This window comes from Pongo abelii, chromosome 1, assembly GCF_028885655.2.
Source record: "Pongo abelii isolate AG06213 chromosome 1, NHGRI_mPonAbe1-v2.0_pri, whole genome shotgun sequence".
Taxonomy (NCBI): Eukaryota; Metazoa; Chordata; class Mammalia; order Primates; family Hominidae; genus Pongo; species Pongo abelii.
Genome location: NC_071985.2, coordinates 63,840,163 through 63,861,427, shown reverse-complemented (window position 1 = coordinate 63,861,427; position 21,265 = coordinate 63,840,163). Strand labels below are relative to the sequence as shown.

At 35.4% G+C, this 21,265-nt stretch overlaps 1 protein-coding gene across 4 annotated transcripts in view; it reads left to right on the top strand.

The window, feature by feature from the left end:
* The window catches only part of HMCN1 (hemicentin 1), a 446,669-nt gene that overhangs the window by 222,534 nt on the left and 202,870 nt on the right, over positions 1-21,265 (top strand). For all 4 annotated transcript variants that reach the window (XM_024256979.3, XM_002809691.5, XM_024256990.3 and 1 more), the window contains 6 exons: positions 1,483-1,641; positions 10,084-10,278; positions 13,412-13,507; positions 14,701-14,828; positions 16,594-16,738; positions 19,864-19,976. In XM_024256979.3, coding sequence (XP_024112747.2) covers positions 1,483-1,641; positions 10,084-10,278; positions 13,412-13,507; positions 14,701-14,828; positions 16,594-16,738; positions 19,864-19,976 — 836 coding nt within the window. The remainder of the gene's footprint in view (positions 1-1,482; positions 1,642-10,083; positions 10,279-13,411; positions 13,508-14,700; positions 14,829-16,593; positions 16,739-19,863; positions 19,977-21,265) is intronic.

Sequence of the window (21,265 nt, the reverse complement as noted above, 5' to 3'; positions counted from 1 at the left end):
TCAATAATTTGATGAGTAACTTTTCAGTAGAAATCAAGAAAGGAGAATCTATCAAAATGTGATTAAAACAGAAACTTAATTGAACTAGTTTTTTCCAATTTATATTTTGTTTCATGACTGCTATTCTTTAAACATTTTTATTTTGATAGAAAGCTACTAGCAAAAAAGTCTTTATTGTATCCTGTTAATGTCCTCTGACATTTACAGAAGAAATATAAGAGGAAAGTAAATTCCAAAAATCTAAATGCGTTTTAGTCCAAACATTTTAATACTTGATGAACAGTGGGGTCAGATTGCATCCTCCTGTGGTGTGAGGAAAGTTTATGTCAACATCATCTGCTTTTATTTATAAAAATTTCTCAGAGGCATATCGACACAGCTTTAGTTACTGCTCTCATTTTCACGTGGTATGTAGTAGCAAGTTTAAAAGCATGATTGAGGTTTTAAATATTGGAATGCTGAAAAATACTTTGTTTTAGGCACTGACAGTTGGTTGCTGATGTAATTTTTTTCTCAAATTTAGAGCTCTTGTGACCTCCTTGCCTTTGAAAATTATATAAACAGAAAGAGAATTGTCCATTTGTTGCCCCGAGTCTGTTGGCTGTTGCTGTTTGCGGTCTCCTAGAGAATCTTAGTACTAGCTCCTAAGTTGTGTTTGCTTCTTAAAAGCTAAGACAGTTACTTCCATGGTCCTCAGTTCAAGGTCAGATGGCTGGTGTATGACATTTTGGAGAATACCTTTTCAGGCTTGACATCTGGGAATACTATGAAACTCTAAGAACAATGGCCCTCAAGATTCCTGGAAGTTTTTAAAATCCTGACATGTTTGATGTCACCATTTACAAAAACAAAGAAGATGTGGGCACTGAGCTGGCATTAAACATCCAGTACTATGTACAGTACTATGTACTTTTTTATGATAGTGGTCATCCTGATTAATTCTATTCTTTGGAAAGGAGATGCCCTGGAGGAGGAGGAGGGGAAGCATAAGGAAAACCCTAACCTAAATCATAGCTTTGTTGAGGCATCTTCTGCCTTCAAGTAAAAGTCATTCTTGGGAAATTCAAGGCACTGGTCATTAGCAGAAATAAAATTCCTCTGGTCTCTCAAACATCTACTGAGTAACCAAATGCATCCTGCCCCAAAGATGGTAGAAACCTCCTTTCAACTTTCATTTCCCCACTCCCTTGTTACCTAAGCTTTGGTTGTGACTGCCAGGCTTTCCCAGTTCCCCAGGGTAGCTTCAAAGAGAGCTCCTCCTTTTTTATTTAGTTACACATACAGATATAAATAGAAAATATTCATACACAGTTTATTACAGGTCTGGATTTTAGACTGTAGAAAGTGTCTATGTTGTGCCAAACACTTGTGTTTAAAGACTTTGCAATCAACTTTATTTGGAAGTTTTGAAATTAAACCAATAACTGCATAAACAATTTTAATACTTTAGTGTTTAATGTTCTCCCCTTTGTTTTGACTTAGGAGATCTTGAGTTGAGGCCCTCAACATTCCTCATTATTGACCCTCTCTTGGGACTTTTGAAGATTCAAGAAACTCAAGATCTGGATGCTGGCGATTATACCTGTGTAGCCATCAATGAGGCTGGAAGAGCAACTGGCAAGATAACTCTGGATGTTGGCTGTAAGCCTCCAGATCTTTTAGGCCAATTTGTTTTGAAACTATCTATTATTTTTCATGTTTAATAACCTTGAAATTATTTGGTAGAATTATTCATCAGAATGGCAAAATTAGAGGGTGCATTTCAGATTAATATAATAACAGTAGTTAGCATTTACTAGGTGCTGTCTTTTTTTTTGTCAGAAAATTTTCATGCTTATTTTATTTTATTTTATTTTTCCTTTTCTTTTATTATTATTATACTTTAAGTTTTAGGGTACATGTGCACAATGTGCAGGTTAGTTACATATGTATACATGTGCCATGCTGGTGTGCTGCACCCATCAACTCGTCATTTAGCATTAGGTATATCTCCTAAAGCTATCCCTCCCCACTCCTCCTACCCCACAACAGTCCCCAGAGTGTGATGTTCCCCTTCCTGTGTCCATGTGTTCTCATTGTTCAATTCCCACCTATGAGTGAGAATATGCAGTGTTTGGTTTTTTGTTCTTACGATAGTTTACTGAGAATGATGATTTCCAATTTCATCCATGTCCCTACAAAGGACATGAACTCATCATTTTTTATGGCTGCATAGTATTCCATGGTGTATATGTGCCACATTTTCTTAATCCAGTCTATCATTGGTGGACATTTGGGTTGGTTCCAAGTCTTTGCTATTGTGAATAGTGCCGCAATAAACATACGTGTGCATGTGTCTTTATAGCAGCATGATTTATAGTCCTTTGGGTATATACCCAGTAATGGGATGGCTGGGTCAAATGGTATTTCTAGTTCCAGATTCCTGAGGAATCGCCACACTGACTTCCACAATGGTTGAACTAGTTTACGGTCCCACCAACAGTGTAAAAGTGTTCGTATTTCTCCACATCCTCTCCAGCACCTGTTGTTTCCTGACTTTTTAATGATCGCCATTCTAACTGGTGTGAGATGGTATCTCATTGTGGTTTTGATTTGCATATCTCTGATGGTCAGTGATGGTGAACATTTTTTCATGTGTTTTTTGGCTGCATAAATGTCTTCTTTTGAGAAGTGTCTGTTCATGTCCTTCGCCCACTTTTTGATGGGGTTGTTTTTTTCTTGTAAATTTGTTTGAGTTCATTGTAGATTCTGGATGTTAGCCCTTTGTCAGATGAGTAGGTTGCGAAAATTTTCTCCCATTTTGTAGGTTGCCTGTTCACTCTGATGGTAGTTTCTTTTGCTGTGCAGAAGTTCTTTAGTTTAATTAGATCCCATTTGTCAATTTTGGCTTTTGTTGCCATTGCTTTTGGTGTTTTAGACATGAAGTACTTGCCCATGTCTTTCTTTTTTCTTTGATACGGAGTCTCACTCTGTCACCCAGGCTGGAGTGCAGTAGTGCTATCTCAGCTCACTGCAACCTCTGCACCCCATGTTCAAGCAATTCTCCTGCCTCATCTTCCTGAGTAGCTGGGATTGCAGGCGCCTGCTACCATGCCCAGCTATTTTTTTGTATTTTTAGTAGCGGCGGGGTTTCACCATGTTGGCCAGGCTGGTCTTGAACTCCTGACCTCATGATCCACCCACCTCAGCCACCCAAAGTGCTGGGATTACAGCCATGAGCCACCACACTGGGCCAATTTCTAGGTACCCTTCGCTGTGTCAAAAACTTTTATATGGAAAGATCCTAAAATTATCTCCTTTTTATAGATAAGGAAACTGAGGCTTATAAAGGCTAAGCAACTTGATCAGGGTTACAGAGTTAGGGAGGTGCAGAACCTGGATGTTTAAACTCAAGTTGCTGTTTCCCTACCAAGAGTCATCCATTCTGCCACCAAATTTCTAAGTATCAGCATCTGGAGGCCAGAAATTATACTTTGGCCCTAGATCACAATTTGAAGATATTGATGACAGCAAAGGTATCAGATTGTGTTTTACTTAAAAAAAATCATAGCAATTACTCTTCAGTGTATAAAATAAAGTATGACAAAAAAAATGTCAATCCCAAAATGAAGATACAGTGCATGCAAGACAACCGTATGTAGGTTACTCAAGAAGTTTGGTCCTCCCTTTTTTGTCTACCTCATGTCTCTTTTAAAAAATAAATCTCTTTACATTGTGGTCAAACATAAAACAGAGTTCACTTTGTATGAAATAGAAACTGGCGTTTAATTTTTAAGATAATTTAACATTTGTGTCACTTAGAACTGATAAAATATGACATTGCATTCAATAGTCCTATATTTTCACTTGTATATGATGATATTCATGCCAGACTGTTTTTTTAAAGCAAAAGTTAGAACTGTAAAGAAAATGCTTTTTATTTTTCTTAGAATATAGTAACACAAAACATTTTAGTTCTACTGCTTTAAGTCTTTAAATGAAAATTATGTCCTGCTAAACTTGATATTTGTTTCATGTAAGCTAAATTTTTGCTTTCTGGGATCTTTTATGATCCCCTTGCCCCTGAGCTGTCTGGTGAACACTCTGCATTTGTGGTGATTACGCCCTTGGGGGAGAATCAACAAAGCTGGAAATGACCACAAAGACCACTATAGAATCTGTCTAGGACACTGTAAGACGTGTTTGAACCATGACTAAACTCTGTGGTTATTAAGAGAGATGCCTTGAAAATAAGATTGAAACCTCTGGGTGGAGGGTAGCTCTGAATCTACTAGCAAGCAGGATATAACGCACAGTAATGCTTTTAGAAATGTAAGGCCCAAATAAAGAGGGTCACTACATAGAGAATTCTTGTTTACAAGAAATATACTGAGTACAACATTGTAATTCTCAACATTTTCTAGTTCTCCTTCTACCTCCTTCCTGCACAGATATTTTATGTTTACTCAACATTCTTTTAGACTTGTCTAGCTTTAGAGGAAGAGAGAAACAGTCTCAGTAATTTTTCCCAGCAAAAAGGTAATTGCACCCTCAGTCCCCTTAGTTTGTAGAAATCTTAAGAATCTTTTGCACGTGCTTCTTTGCTTATTTGCTGCCTTCTTGAAAATCCCTTTTAGCTTCTGGAATTTCCAGATTCCTTCTTCCGTCCAGTGATACACCATATAAGGGTTCACACTATCTGTGTTGGGGTGGCTTACACTGGATTAGGAAACAACCTAACAAATGTTTCGTATTTATGCTTTATCTCTTGAACAGAAGTGAATTTTGTTTTATCTTCACTTATACTCAAGATCTTCATTCTCTGTGACCCTTTCTAAAACAATGGCTTTTTCAACTTTTATTCTAGTAATTGTCCTGACAGGACCATCAACATAAGCCAAATTATTTGTTTATTGTAACCTTGACCATTGTTCACAATTGCCAAATAACTTAGTATTAAAGTCAGTACCATTCATGTTTCTGTTATGCATTAACTATTTCCATATTCGCTGTTAGATCTTTCTCACTGTAGCTCACAATGTTAGGAGTTGCTTCACTTTTGAGGTTTGCTTGTAACTGATGCTACCTTGGCTGCTTACCTAGTGCCTGGTATTCTCATTTGCCTTGTTTTGTGATACTAATACATATATTCTTTGACCTTGTGCTTGTTTTGTTGAATAACAAAGGTTGAATAGACCTTGTCTGTTCACATCACACTATTGTTACATATTCTAGCAGATGTAATATGTAAATGCTAAGAACCATGCAAATCACAGTTGTAGTGATAATTATAGTTATCACTATTAGGTTTAAAGGTAAACATACATCAAATCAAAACTTTACCCAGAACTTATGTAGTGGTTAAGTAAATGGTGGACTCTGACAGAGAATGGGTTTTCTGCCTAAACTTTCCTCATCTATAAAATAATGATCTAAGTGGTACCTACCTCATTGGTTGGTTGTAAAGATAAACGAGACATCGTCATAACGTACACCCAGCATATCAGCTGTTACTGCTGTTCCTCTAAAGCTGTTTAATGAAACATGTATCACGTAAATGAATATTAACTTCACAAATTAAGTGGTCATTTTGATTCTTTGAACCTTGAAAAATCATATGGAAATGCCTATATAATAGCAGCTTAGTATGTAAGATCAAGCATTGGGATTTTAATGTGAAAGTCACCAATTCAAGTTAACTTTTTAAAGAAAGGGCTTGAGACAAGTTAAGTACTAAGCTTAGTAGTGCATAAAATTGTTCATTTGAGTTCCAAAACTATTGGGCATAAATTTAAGTAGCTTATGACTTACGAAGAAAAGCATGCTTTTATCCATATCATTTAGCTATTTGAGCTTTCAGATTGTTTTTGTGGGCATATTACTTCATATCAACAATACTAGATAAAAAAATAATGAAAAGCCTATTTAATACGATTTTTGAGTTCTAGCTTCTTATAGTGAGTGCCCTTTTTCCTATTACTTATTATCATGGTTTTAAATTATGGACGTTTCAGGTCAACAGGGAAAGTTACCAATGATTTTTATCCTTTGTAAAAAGGGATAGTGGATTGTGAAGTCATTTGGAAGGAAAGAGGACTGGCTACATCAAACAAAAAGTTGGCTTGGCAGTGATTTTATTTGTAGCATTCCATACCACACAGGGTTTGAGTCTTAGACTGTGGTTTCATGCTTTGTGGTTTGGTGGAACCAAAACGATGTGACCAGTCATTTTAGGAAAGAAAATCTCTGAATAAAATAATGCAAGAGTCACCACATGGACTATATATATATTTAATTTTCCCTAAGGGAACTAGAATAATTTTATGGAATAATTTTTGCAGCAAGATGGTCAATCTGTTTGTGATTTTTATATTTGCAGAATAATGTGTGTACACAGCCATATCTATATGTAAGTTACAGCAAAGTTATACTGTGGCATTAACCTTGTGCAGATCTCAAGATGCTTGCAAACAAATACTTAGGATCTCAGAGGATCAAACATCATCCTAACAGACTCTATGAAGAAGACAAAATTGAAATTAACCATAGATACATTAACCACAGAAATTAACCATAGATATATTAAACTCCAGTTGAGATTTAACAAGTTAACTCTATAATATGTTTAATGAGAGTTTATATCTGAATGATTATTATATACTAAATGATTAATAAAGATCATTTCTTTTAACAACATGAGATAGGAAATGTTATTATGCCTTTTATGTTCATGGGGATATTTTAACTGGAGGAGGTAAAATAAGCTTAGAGTTGCTATTTGAAGCTTAGAGTTGCCATTTGAAGCCACTTAGTGTGCTCTTCACCTCTCTAAGCAAACAGCCTCCTCTGTAGAAGCACCGTGCACCATACTATCCTCACTGCTGTTCTTCTTCCCCATAGTTTCATTAATGTATTTACCATCTACTCACTGTAATTCACTTGGAGTTCATGTTGGCTACATTCAGGAGTAGGAAGTATTTAAAAAGCTTCTTGGCTGTATTAGGAGTTGCTTCATTTTTGAGGTTTGCTAGTCATTGATGCTGCCTTGGCTGCTTACCTAGTGCCTGGTATTCTCATTTGCCTTGTTTTGTGATACCAGTACATATATTCTTTGACCTTGTGCTTGTTTTGTGCATAATGTTGTTCTCAAAGCTGCTTTACAATGGATGACTTCTCCTGTCTTAATTGAGTTTTGTTGGTACAGATTGAGGTTTGCTTATCCTGTTTTATTCCAGTTTGTTCTTGGCTTTCTTAGTTCTGAAAATTGAAATCTGCCTTCATTTTCACTGATGCCTGTGTTGTAATGTTTCAGTAAACTGGGTATTCTTCTAAGCAGTTGGTTGACTCCAGGCTTCTGCATATCTTTGTGCTGTTCTGGAATTTGTTTTCTGTCCATCACTGCATTTATGTGCCCATACTCTGAGCCTAACATATCTGGAAACTTTTAAACTTAACTTCCATTTTTCAGAACAGCCACCTGCTTTAGAATAAATGATTTCCTTTTATCCAGAGAAAAGTAACTAGGTCTTACAGACCTCATGTATTCGTCCGTTCTCACACTGCTATAAAGAAATCCCAAAGACTGGGTAATTTGTGAAGAAAAGAGGTTTAATTGGCTCACCGTTCTGCAGGCTCTACAGAAAGCATGGCTAGGGAGGACTCAGGAAACTTATAATCATGGCAGAAGGCAAAAGGGAAGCAGGCACATCTTACATGGCCAGAGCAGAAGGAAGAGAGCAAAGGGGGAGGTGCTACACACTTTTAAATCACCAGATCTCATGAGAATTCACTCACTATCCCGAGAACAGCAAGGGGGCAATCTGCCCCCATGATCCAATCACCTCCCACCAGGCCCCTCCTCCAAAATTGGGGATTACGATTCAACATGAGATTTGGGCAGGGACACAGATCCAAACTGTATCACTTAGAATAAGCAAGCTATGAGCTATTCTATTAACTATGTTTAAATATGTTTAAAAATGTTTATTTTACCTATTATTTTTATAAGTCAAATTTCCATATAGATGGATTAAGAAAAATCTAAACACTGATACACGATTTATTTATAAAAACATATTGTTCAATTGTGGTATTTAACCTAATTTAATTTTGTTTAGGTTCAATAAATAAATAAGAGGGCTTCTGAAATTGCCATGTGAAAGTTCAATGTACTGGGTCAAGGTTGCTATACACGCTTATGCACCAGACACACACACACACACACACACACACAAACACACACTGAGTTATTACTGAAGTGTTTTCATACTGATTTCAAAAATTCATTCACAGATATCCAGTGGCCATGAATAATGCACAAAGTACTATGTTAGCTGCTGTAAAAGATAAAAATATGGTTACAAATATAAACTCTCTAGGAAATAAAAAACAAACGTAGTCTAACAACAGGTTGAATGTGGTGATTGCTATGAGAATGGTAGAGAGTGAGTTCTCTGAAACTTTAGAGAGGGAAGAAATCATGCTCATCTCAACTGGTAAGAGATGGCATCATAGAGGAGGGGCCTTTTAAACCAGATTAAAAGATTGCCAATATTTCAACAGCCAGAGATCAATAATAGACATTACATTTGTGGGAGATGGTAATAACAAGGTAGTGATATGAGAAAGGTCAGTCCTTGTTTGGAGAAGAACAAGGGATGCTGATTGCCCAGGTAGTAACATTTATAAAGGGAAATAATAGGAGATGAGGCTGCAAAGTTGAGGAGGTTCTTTAACTTATGCTAAAAAAGCACTAATGCTGCTTGAGAGACAACTGTACATCAACTCCAGAATTCCCATGGGAAGAAAAGTGATCTCTGTAGAAATATTAATGAGTCTGCTAACTAGTATGACTATGAGCAGTTGTGAGAACCCATAGAAAAGGGGAAGTTAATATAATCACAAAGAATGGTGACTCCAAAGTTGAATTGACTTGGCTTTTAATCCTGCTTCCATAATTCAACTCCATGTGACACTTAGCAAATTAACTATCTGTGTTTCAGTTTCTTCATCTATAAAATCAGAGTAATAACAATACCTACCCCGTAGAGATATTGTGAAGATTAAATGAGATAGTAATTGACAGCACTTAACACAACCTCTGACTCTGTAAGTGGTAATTATCATTTCTAAGCAAGATTTAACCTTGACTTTATCAAGGAGCCTTCCCTAGGGTACACCTCTTAGAGTCCTATATGAGCAGGTTTCATCCATTGCCTCCAAAAGTACCCTGTATATTTCTTCTTGCCTGGTGTCTCATCACCTGTAAGTTTCCAGGATGTATTGAGAGCCTCATCTATTTGAACTTGCTGACAGTATCCTCCCTAAACAGGATTCCTATGTTTTCCAAGATGTGCCTCTGATGTATTTCTATGTCTTCCTCCCTGATCTCTGTGGTTACCTGAATTATGTGGATATCTGTAGCCTCTTATCTATAATTTTTATAGTTTCTGAATCATTTCTTAATTCTAAGATATTAAACTCTTCCTATTCTGTTTTTATCAAATACTACATTGTGTTACTTTGATTCGTATTATTTATTCTCAAATTTAAATTTCTCTAATTCAAAAATGTGAAAGGTATGAGAAGCAAGAATATGATATTGAACAAGGATATAATTTAGGAGTAAGTAGTGTTAGCTTGTTATATAGTGATTATAGAAGAATGAACTCTGTTATAAATTAATTTAAAAATTCAACCAAAGGAGTAAGTTACGGAAAGTGTCAGAAATATCTTATTATAAAGCCAACTTATTTATAAGATAGTCTTAAAGTTTGAGCAATTTGACATAAACTAAAATTGAAAACAAATTTTTAGAATGAAAGATCTCTTTATTTAAGGTAATTATAATTTGAAGTCCCATGCTTTTTATCATCTATCACCTTAAGGAAATGGTTGGGCTTCTAAGTGTCTCTGTTCATTTATAAAGCAAAAAAGAAACACCCACTGTTTTTACCTAAGAGAGGAATATCAACGGGGTAAATTTACAATATAATATGAACAATAATTCAAATTCAATGAGTTGATGGTTTAATATTTAAGTTTATGTTTAATATGCCTGTATAATATACCAATGACTTTTTTGTTGTTTGTAATGTCTTCCAGCACCTCCAGTTTTCATACAAGAACCTGCTGACGTGTCTGTGGAAATTGGCTCAAATGTGACATTACCTTGTTATGTTCAGGGTTATCCAGAACCAGCAATCAAATGGCGAAGATTAGACAACATGCCAATTTTCTCAAGACCTTTTTCAGTTAGTTCCATCAGCCAACTAAGAACAGGAGCTCTCTTTATTTTAAGTAGGTTGAAGGAAATATATTTTGTATGAATATGTACTCTTATGTTATACACTTATGTTTTATACATAGGTATTGCTATTTAAAATAGTATATTAATCTTGCCAACACATTTTATGTTCATTGCATTTTACTTTGAAATAGTACTGGCATTTTATATACAGGAATTGTCATAAATGAGTTATATTTTATTCAAATGTATGTCATTAATTTATCATAAGGGCTTATGAAACAATATGACTTCTTCATATCTTACCATTTCTTATTGCAAATAGAGTCACCTGAGCCTTTACATAGATAAGTGTTCACATTACCTTGATTCTTGTAACAATTGTTGTATAGAAAGATAAAATATTACTATTAGTTAACTTTTTTTATTTTGTCACACAGTACATAGCAACATAGGGATGCTTTGGAAACTCCTTTATTAACAGCTATATCCACCTGAAGCAAAAGATCCCTGCCACCCCCACAAAAGTCAAATACTTTCTTATCTAAAAATTTTATAAGCTATTCAGTATTCAGATATTTGGAAGCACCTTCTATTTTTTCAAATAATGCTAAGAATAATTGCATGGTGTTACCAGAGGAGGAAAAGCATTTAGATAATTAATTGCGTTTTTAAAAATAATGGGATGTTTGGGGTATTTTATAGAAAGTTTTCAATCAGTTACTGCTAAGTTAATTATTTTAATTATTTTTATTTTTATATTTTGGGTGGGTACGGGTTCTCATTCTGTTGCCCAGGCTGGAGTGCAGTGGCATGAACTTGGCTCACTGTAAACTCCACCTGACAAGTTCAAGCAATTGTCCTGCTTTAGCCTCCTGAGTAGCTGGGATTACAGGTGTGAACCACCACACCCAGCTAATTTTTGTATTTTTGGTAGAGATAGGGTTTTATCATGTTGGCCAGGCTGGTCTCGAATTCTTGACCTCAAATGATCCATCCACATCGTCTTCCCAAAGTACTGGGATTACAATCGTGAACCACCATGCCTGGCCCAAGTTTATTAACAATATTAAATGTGCATTGGCCACTTAAACTTCCAGATATAAATTAAATTGTCTAATAACAAGTGCTTCAGTGTTCAGCTCTGTGGTGAGCTCTGTGGTGGACAGAGTCAGATATAGGGTCCCTCACTCAGGTAGTTTGCAGTCCATTCTCTGAGTGGATGCCCATAAAAGGAGCTACTGGGAAGTACACATCAGATTGGGTCAGATTGTGCATGACTTGAATGTCCAGGTGAAAAAATGGATTTGATGAGCTAGAAGTTAGAGAGCCCCATTCCAAGTTTGATAGGCAGGAAAAGGTACATGAAAGTACTGTTTCAGAACAACACCGCTAACAAGATAGGAAGAGAGATGAGAGAAAGGGAACATTGAAAAGCCCAAAGACTGATGATGAGAAACAACCCAGATGTTGATAAAAAGTGAGACCTGAAAACAAATTGATTAAAGGAGACAAAAGAAAAGGAAGAATAAAAGAGCTCAATATCTTGAGCAACAGTTGCCTAATTGTCGAAATTAAATTGTCTGGAAGGAAATTAGTAATTAGAAACTTGGTTCTCATGGTATGTTGTATTTCTACACAAATTAGCCCAAGAATTCATAATATGAAAAATATCCTGGTTAGAACTAATGTATGATTTATTAATTGGGTGGTTTGCTGAATTTTTATTTCCAAATGAATGTTTGCTATTTAGAGTGGATGCTGCCTTAATTTACCAGATGCAGTTCTACAATTAGATGCATATGGTTAGCAGAGGAGTAGAAACTTTGTCATGGTTCCTTATCTGAGATAGTATGGGACTATTGATGCTGGAAAGCTGCACTTTTCTCTGTTCAAATCTTATCAATAGATTAAACTGCTTATTTTGGTTCATATATTTACAAGATTATACCCATCCCCCTATTTAAAATCCTCTCCTTCCTTCCTGATTGCTCACAAGACAAAACCATACTCTTGAGAATGTACAAGCCCACCTCTTCAACTTCAGTCTCCTGACTATCCCCACACAACCTATAACTCAGTAGTCCCCATCCTCATGGCTCCAATACCCTCTTTAATTACAAATATTTTGTAATATCATTTTATTATCTTGAAAAATTCTATATATTTGATCTAACTACATAATAAAAATTATTTTAATATCTAACACATTTACAAATGAGGGAAAGTAATTTATATTAAAATGATGCATATTTCATTTAATTACAAATATTTTGTAATATCATTTTATTATCTTGAAAAATTCTATATATTTGATCTAACTACATAATAAAAATTATTTTAATATCTAACACATTTACAAATGAGGGAAAGTAATTTATATTAAAATGATGCATATTTCAATATGTAAATACTCTGGCATTGTCTACAGAATATGAAGATACATTTCTGTGGCATCATTATGAATTCAATAGTTCAAATTCAGACTCATGCAGAAGTATAGCATTGATGACTCAAAAACTCCAAGCTGGTGAAGTGATTTTCTAAGATGATGTGCAGTTATTGCCAAAGTTCTGTCTTTCTTCTGCACATACAGAATTAGGTTGCAGACTCATGTAGTTACAAACAAAGTTATGAAATACACACATTTCAGTGGGAGCTTCAAAGTTGTGCTGGACTTGGGATAATTGTTTCTTTGCGAATCTGCCCCATGTTGCACCTCTCTAGTTTTTACCCACTGAATGCCAGCAGACTTCCCCAGTCATCGCACCAACTAAAAAATCTCCCCTGCAAACGTCTAACAGGGTGGTGGTGCAGAGCCCAATGATGGTGCAGCTTTCCATTCTTTGTACAGGCCATGATTATTCTAGTCATGCTCTTGTCTTTGTAACCGATTAGATTTGCACTGCCCATCCTCTGTTCTACTCACTCAGATATTACCTCAGTGTGAATCCTTCTCCAATTGCCTTTCATGCAGTCACTTCTGTCTCTGCTTCCAGAGCTCACTGTCTGGAACTCTTTGTCAGCACTTATTTCACTGTGGTGTGATGGCTGATTTCCGTGTATGTCCCCTCCTCTACCAGAAGGCAGTGCACACTTTCCATCCACAGATCCCAGCACTGTTTCTGGCACATAGTTAATGCTCCATAGATGGTATTGGATGAGTAAATGAGTTCTTCCTTTTAGACTTATGGGCAAGTGATAAAGGAACCTATATTTGTGAAGCTGAAAACCAGTTTGGAAAGATCCAGTCAGAGACAACAATAACAGTAACCGGACTTGGTAAGATCAATTGAATGTCTACATACCATGGTCTTCAAAGACATCAGACTTCTTTTACTATGTCATCTCTTGCCTGTGCCACTTAAAAAAAACAGAAGATAAATGACTAATTACTAGACCAGCCTTCCCTTCCCTACCACACTTCATATTTCTTAGAATGTTAGTCCTGGAAATAACCTTAGAGATTATCTGCTCCAAAATGAAGGGCAATTTAAATAAATTGTTTCAAATCTAAATATGAATACACACATGCACGCACACACACACACATACCCACACATATTAGAGTTGTGGTCTTTTCTGATTCCTTTTTTACATTTGTTATTTTAGTCAACATGGAATTATTTTTGTGTATGATAGGTAAAAATATAATATCATTTACTTCCAAGTAAGACATTTCATGCAATATCTATTATTGAGTATTCTCTTCCCACTGACTAAAATACCCATTTGATCACATAGTAAGTTTATGACCCCATGTCTATTCCTTAGAATTCTATTTCTGAAATAGTACTACATTGCTTAAATTATTATAGCATTTAATGTAATTTTTATATCTGTCAGTACATGTTTCTCATTAATACCCTTGTACACAGTTTTTAAAATATGTCTTCATTAGTCTACATATACGTTTTCCAAGTAAAATTTCTTAGGGATTTTACTTTATGTTAAATTTATTCATTAATTTTTAGAGAAGGGCATATTTACAATACTCCTTTACCATTCCATCTAAGAGAGTCTACCTCGTATTATTTGCTTGAGCTATTACAACAGCATCCTTATTGATCCCATTTCTTCCAGTGTACTTACAGTTTTCAGATTAATATTTCTCCCAAAAATGATCCTGATGATTCCACTTTTCCACTTATAAATGCTTTCAGTTACTCTCCATTTGTCTACTGAATACATTGCAAATATCTTGGCTTGACATTTCAGGCCTTCCATGCCATAAGCATTCTTTTTTACCTTCTTTACTACTGCAGTAATGTATTACCTGTCCTTTTGCATTCCCCCTACTTAGAAGGAGACTTTAATTTTCACTTTCAAAATCATACCCATTTTCATGTAAATATTTTGTTTCTGAAAACTCAAATTTTTATAGCATAACTAATAGTCTTTGGGGCCTGTGAAGTGGTTTACCTTTCTTTTGGTTGAAATAGAGTTGAAAGTGCCTGTGCTCTCTCTTGATTTAGTTGCTCCACTTATTGGAATCAGTCCTTCAGTGGCCAATGTTATTGAAGGACAGCAGGTTACTTTGCCCTGTACTCTGTTAGCTGGAAATCCCATTCCAGAACGTCGATGGATTAAGAATTCAGCTATGGTAAGAACATTTTAAACGCATGCATTCACATTCCTAATATTCTTTTCTTTTCTTTTTTTTTTTCTTTGAGACAGAGTTTTGCTCTGTTGCCTAGGCTGGAGTGCAGTGGTGGGATCTAGGCTCACTGCAACCTCTGCCTCCTGGGTTCAAGGGATTCTCATGCCTCAGCCTCCAGAGTAGCAGGATTACAGGTGACTGCCACCATGCCCAGCTAATTTTTGTGTTTTTTAGCAGAGATGGGGTTTCACCATGTTGGCCAGGCTGGTCTCAAACTCCTGACCTCAAGTGATCCATCCACCTCGGCCTCTCAAAGTGCTGGGATTACAGGTGTGAACCACCACACCTGGCCCACATTCCTAATTTTCTTGAGTAAGAAGTAATGTATTCCAATCACCAAAATTATCAATTTAATAAATATACAAAAATATGTTTTTATAAGTATACGAAGCTTTTCTTATTGACATATTTTTGTTATTCATATTATTTTGGCATTAATAAAATGGAGAAATAGTGTTGTAATTTTGATAATTTTATATTAAATTCAGTGTCACTAGTGAACTTTTTTCAGAATATAGAAGAACTGAAGCAAGTATTGTTATTTTCATAGCACTTAAATATTTTTGTGCTCTTCTTTGTAGTACATTGTTAAACGTTAATATTCCCATAAAATTCTTCCATTTTATATATCAATCTTTATTATTATTAGCTTTAAACATATCTTTCATTATGAACTATATAAAAATGTAGATATATATTGTCATTGTTTTTCAGTGTAAAATTTTTTTTATGAAAAGATGTGAAAAATGTTTACAGTTCTATGAAATTTTTTCTGTAAATAAGCTATCTATGGCAATAAATTTTCTTCTGGTTCAGAGCATTTTTCTTTCCATTTTCCAGAATATTGGGACTCACTCTCTTCTTGAAGTACTGATTAGAAGTGAATATGCTGAACCCAGGAGGTGGAGGTTGCAGTGAGCCGAGTTCGCGCCACTGCACTCCAGCCTGGGTGACAGAGCAAGACTCCGTCTCAAAAAAAAAAAAAAAAAAAAAAAAAAAGTGAATTGATTCCATCTAAGAAGATGTAAAATTTCATATTTGCATAAAAACCTGAGAAAAATTAGCAAACCTCACTTAAAAATAAATGCCCTTGTAGAATGATAGTATTTGAGCACACAAGTATCATATGCAGTGTGGATGGATGATACCGATTTAGAGGTGATCATTCTTAACTGAAAATATTACCAGCCCTCCCTGACACAATTCATATGTCACATATTGTCCACTAATATTTGCATCTGTTACCTAACAAGGGTGGGTGTTGAGGTTAAGTCCTTCTCCCTTGGCATGAGTAAGTGCCTATGTGCCAAAATAAAAATATCAAATGGCTTGCTAGTGGTAATAAGGCCTTCTTGGAAAAGAACAATTTAAGCCAAAAGTAAATATTATAGTGAAATTTGGGTTTTGAGTGATGACAAAATTTACAGGAACATTAAACAAGTCATGTCTATATCTTTCTTCTTTTAGCTTGTGCTTAACTCTCTGATAAATATTAATAGGTATAATATTTGGAGGTATATCAGGATTAAATTGTACAATCACACTCTTGGTAACATTTATGCTCATCATTCTTCACTTAAGGACATTAAAATATTTTGTTTATAGACTTTTGGTAACACGGTTGGGAAAAAAAAAAAAAGCAGATTCATTTTTGACTCTCACAAATCCTTTCTTTTTAAATAAATATTACTTTTTTTTTCCCTTAAAGTTGCTCCAAAATCCTTACATCACTGTGCGCAGTGATGGGAGCCTCCATATTGAAAGAGTTCAGCTTCAGGATGGTGGTGAATATACTTGTGTGGCCAGTAATGTTGCTGGGACCAATAACAAAACTACCTCTGTGGTTGTGCATGGTAAGAGACACACCCAATGTTATTGTTTCCAAACTGTGCTCAAAGTAGTTGTTCTTATATTTTAATCAAATAACTCTGTTCCTCTAATTACAATTAGATATCTCTCTTAATTGTTATTTCTTATTTCTTGAACAATATCTACATTGTTAATGTTGTTTCCAGATTTCCCTTTTTTATGTACACAAAAAGACATTCTTGGGAGTCACCAGCTGAGTCTGGCCAAGGGCTTTTGTAAGTGGTTTCTTAATTGTTAAAAGTGACCTTGGCCCTCAAAGAATTATGTTTAAAAATACATTTTAATTTCAGACAAGCTGAACTCATTATACCCTCCAGATTGCCTTTTCTTTTTGGATTGTGCAACCAGCATGTCCTTACTAATGACCCCTTTGTGCTTGAGCTAGAAATGACCTAAGCTTTTCTAAAGGTCACCTCATGTGCTCCAAACAATCTTCTTGCATGTTAAATAACTTAAAGGTCACAAATAAGAAAATCCAGAAGGAATCTTTTTCCATTCATGACTAACAGTAACCGGCTTTTTACATCTAAATAATTGACAGCTTCATAGATTAAGAAATTGTCATAACTTTTTTGTATACTTCCTTTAAAGACTCTGCAACATTGCTTTTTAAAAAAAAACAAAAAAACAAAAAAAAATTTCATTAAAAATAGCTTTGTGTTCAGAGCTGAATATCTGAGGGAAGAAAGTACTACAAAATACTTATTTTTAGTAGTTGATTTATTCTTTATTTAGAGTGTGAATTGGAGAGTCCAGTAGTTTTCCAATTTTGTTTGGTCTATTGACAATATTAATGAATGCAGACCATTTTCTTTTGTTATGTCTGCTTCTCTTAAACAGCCTCTTCCACCATTCTCAGCTTTACATTAAGTATCCACCACATCACCTTAGATATTCTTGGAGAATTATTATTTTGAAGAAATACTAAAGCAACACTAAATTAGTTATAACCTAGAGGAATAAATGCATACTGACAGATTGGATATGGTTGTGTAACTATTTTTCAAGAAGACCAGACCATAGATTTCTTGAACAGTGCTTATAGACTAGTTTGAGAATCTAATGTAGGAATGCCCTCATGTTATCTCTCTTTGACTTCTAGTAACTGCGTAGAATATTGTGTTGGATAGGATTCTGAGGCTGAATTTTCACTTGAGTGAAAACAATGACAGGATTAATTATGATGTCTTTCCTATCAGAGGGGCGAGGATACAGACAAACCAATGATATGGTGTATTGTGATACAAGAAGTTTTAATATTAAAAATTAAGAGATCATTTCACAACATTCATTTGTCCAATTTAGTCCAAAATGAGTAACTAATTTAGTCAATGGAGTTAAAAAATTAGTGCAGCCATTTGGCATTAACTAAATCTAGCAGATATTTAGCAGATGGATGAGATGCAGCCTAGCAGCTCTCTATACCTCTGTATTTATGTTAATTAGCAGTGCTGTTCCTTCATCATTCTGTGTCTCCATTTTTAAGAATACTCATTAAAGGCTGTGAATCCAATTCTTAAAATAATGAATGAATACAAGTATAAATGTAAATTAAAATGACAAAACAGTTTAATTGTCATATTGGTTTATATAGATTGACAATCTGAAAAGAAACTTCTCTTCCACACCCAAATGTCATTAGATTTCAAAACTGTTGCCTAAATTTGCCACTTTTCTTTATTGCTGTCAAACTCAGTATGTTTGTATCAAAATGGCTTATTCTATGTTGCCACAAATTGACAGCATAGTTGAAAGACGAATATTCCATGATGATTCTGAAAATTAAATTTCTTGCTTTAGGGAGTAGCCTGGCATTTTGTTTAGGGCTGGGGATTTGCTGCCAATTCTTTAAGAACAAATTATCTAAAGAGTAAACCCAGCCATAGGAAAATATGAGTATGTAGCATATCTAATCTAAGCCTTCCAAGGAATTTTTTTGCACGGAGGTTTCTGGTGTCTCTAGTTCTAAAAAACTTCTCCAGAGTAGTTATGATAATCCTTGAAAAATCTGATTTTAAGGAAGAGAAATGATGAGTGATTGAGCTCCTGGGAGCAGTTCCAGTCTCATCTTTCCAGAGAATGGAAAGGAAATGCCTGTTATAGATTGGGCTTTCATTGTCTTCTTCTCACTATGTTAGGAACTTTCATATATGCAAGCTTCTTTAATCAAAATCACCACCATTTTGAGAACATCGAGTATTGATGATTTCTGTTTGTGAGAGTTGGTTCTGATTATGATTTACACAGAATGGAGGGATTAACCTTCCTTTTCCTTTTGCTTCTACTCATGTTAATTCTTCAGTTGCTTTCTAAAGTCAAAGACATGTTATTCTTCTTACTGAAAAATATTGACTTAGAATCCTTTTAGTCTTTTAAATGTAAAAGACTTGGCTGGGCATGGTGGCTTATGCCTGTAATCCCAGCACTTTGGGAGGCCGTGGCAGGAGGATTGCGTGAGCGCAGGAGTTCAAGACCAGCCTGGGTAACACGGCGAGACCCTGTCTCAAAAAAAAAAAAATAATAATAATTCATTAATTAAATAAATAAAATAAAATAAAATAAAAACTCTTAAGATTTGAGTTTTACCAATGAATTCTTCTTAACAAAACAAGTCTCTTTATCTAGGTTAAATGTAGTAGCTCACTAAGTGATTCCTGAGTATAGATAGATATTTAATATGTAGTGGTTAAACAGCCCATTTCTCTGAATATAGGCTTATGTCAGCTTATTGCAGCTTAATGAATAAAGGACAGTTATTGGAGATATGCATTAAATGTGTAGCTCTTAGAGTGCAATTCTGTCTTGGGTTTCCAGCAAAAAAAATGAATTTTCTTCAGTCCTCTCTTATTTTTGTTATGAAAGTCAGCTTATTAGATATCACTTACTACTTGATTTTAAGTTTTTATTTCATTTTTCAGATCATAACTACTTTATTGTCTTTGTTTAGCACACTCCTTTACAGAGATTATCCTAAATTTTTATCAGAAAATGTTAAATAATTGCTCATTTTTACAAACATTGATGTTGTAATGAAAATGTTCAACTTTAAATAGATGATGTTAAATGGAAGAACAGGTGCTCAGATTCCAAATCCTACTTACCTTTTCAGTTCTGCCAACCATTCAACATGGGCAGCAGATACTCAGTACAATTGAAGGCATTCCAGTAACTTTACCATGCAAAGCAAGTGGAATTCCCAAACCATCTGTCATCTGGTCCAAGGTAAATGATACATCTAGTCCTATTTCCTGAAGAGCAGAGTGTGAAGTTCACCTGCAAGTTATCCCCAGTCTTGAGCAGGAGGCTCAGGAGTGGAGCATGGAAAGAAGATAAGTTAATAAAGGGTTTCCTATGTGGCTGGACAGATGTGCTAGGAAACCTCCAAGAAACCATATAGGTGCACCTCAGAAGGCTCCCTCTGATGGACAGGAAGTTGGGTATTTATACATGACATATTCCCTCCACTCCCCAGAGAAGCTTACACTGCTGCACTTGCTGGCTGTGGCCTTCTGGGGCTTTGCATAAGGCCCTGGTCCAAAAAAAAAAAAAAAAAAAAAAAAACTCAAGTGCAAGAAGGATGACCCTGGTGGCGCATGTGGAGCTGTCCACTAGAGCTGCGCTGAAATTAAGAGGGAAGAGGGCTTAGGGATGTGGCACGGGGTTAAAAAGGATCTGCTACGAGATGTAAAGTGCTTAGAAAAGTTCCTGGCACACAGGTTATGCTATGGACGTGTTCACTGTAATGTTGCTAATACCATTCAAGTCTCAAGTAGGTGATTTCACTAAAGGCCTTTTAAGGTTCCTTCTAAATGATATGACTGCATGGATTTTCCTGTTTATAAAGTTCTATGGTATAGTCACAAATTCTATGTATGACTAAAAATTGTAAGACAAATACACAAACTAATTTATTCCCCTCTATATCCCTGTTGTGTTGTTCAGCTTTTACTTGTATTCTTGCAGTAAAGAAAAGCCCATTTCCTGAGGAAGTCCTTTCATCCTTAAACAGCCACAAAGATGGCACATTTTCTGTAAATGAATTTGAACCCAGCAAATATAAAGTAATGAAATGCTAATGAAGTATGGCATTTGTATAATCAGCACTACTAGTGTTTTGCCATACCATCTAGTTTTATCTATCTAAAAATCACTGAAATATGGAGAAGTTGGTGTTGACATTTGTAAATAAATTAAAAGGTTAGCTTTTTTTAAAAATTATTCTGGACAGAAAAGTCACAGCAGTGAAGCTAATCCCTGAACTGCACAGTACCTAGCACTGAGTAGAAGTTTAATGCATTTTAAGGAAAATGTAAAAGTGAAATATTTCCAGGTTGACCTTTGTGCTTTGGCCAAGCACAGAGTAGTTAAGAACTTGGGCTCTAGAGCCTCGCTGCTGGGTTTCAACCCCACCTCTACCACTGATGGGCTTTGTGATCTTGGGCAAATTACTCTACTCCCCTCTCCCATGCTTTGATACTCTAAACTGCAAAATGAGGGTTGCGGTAATTGCT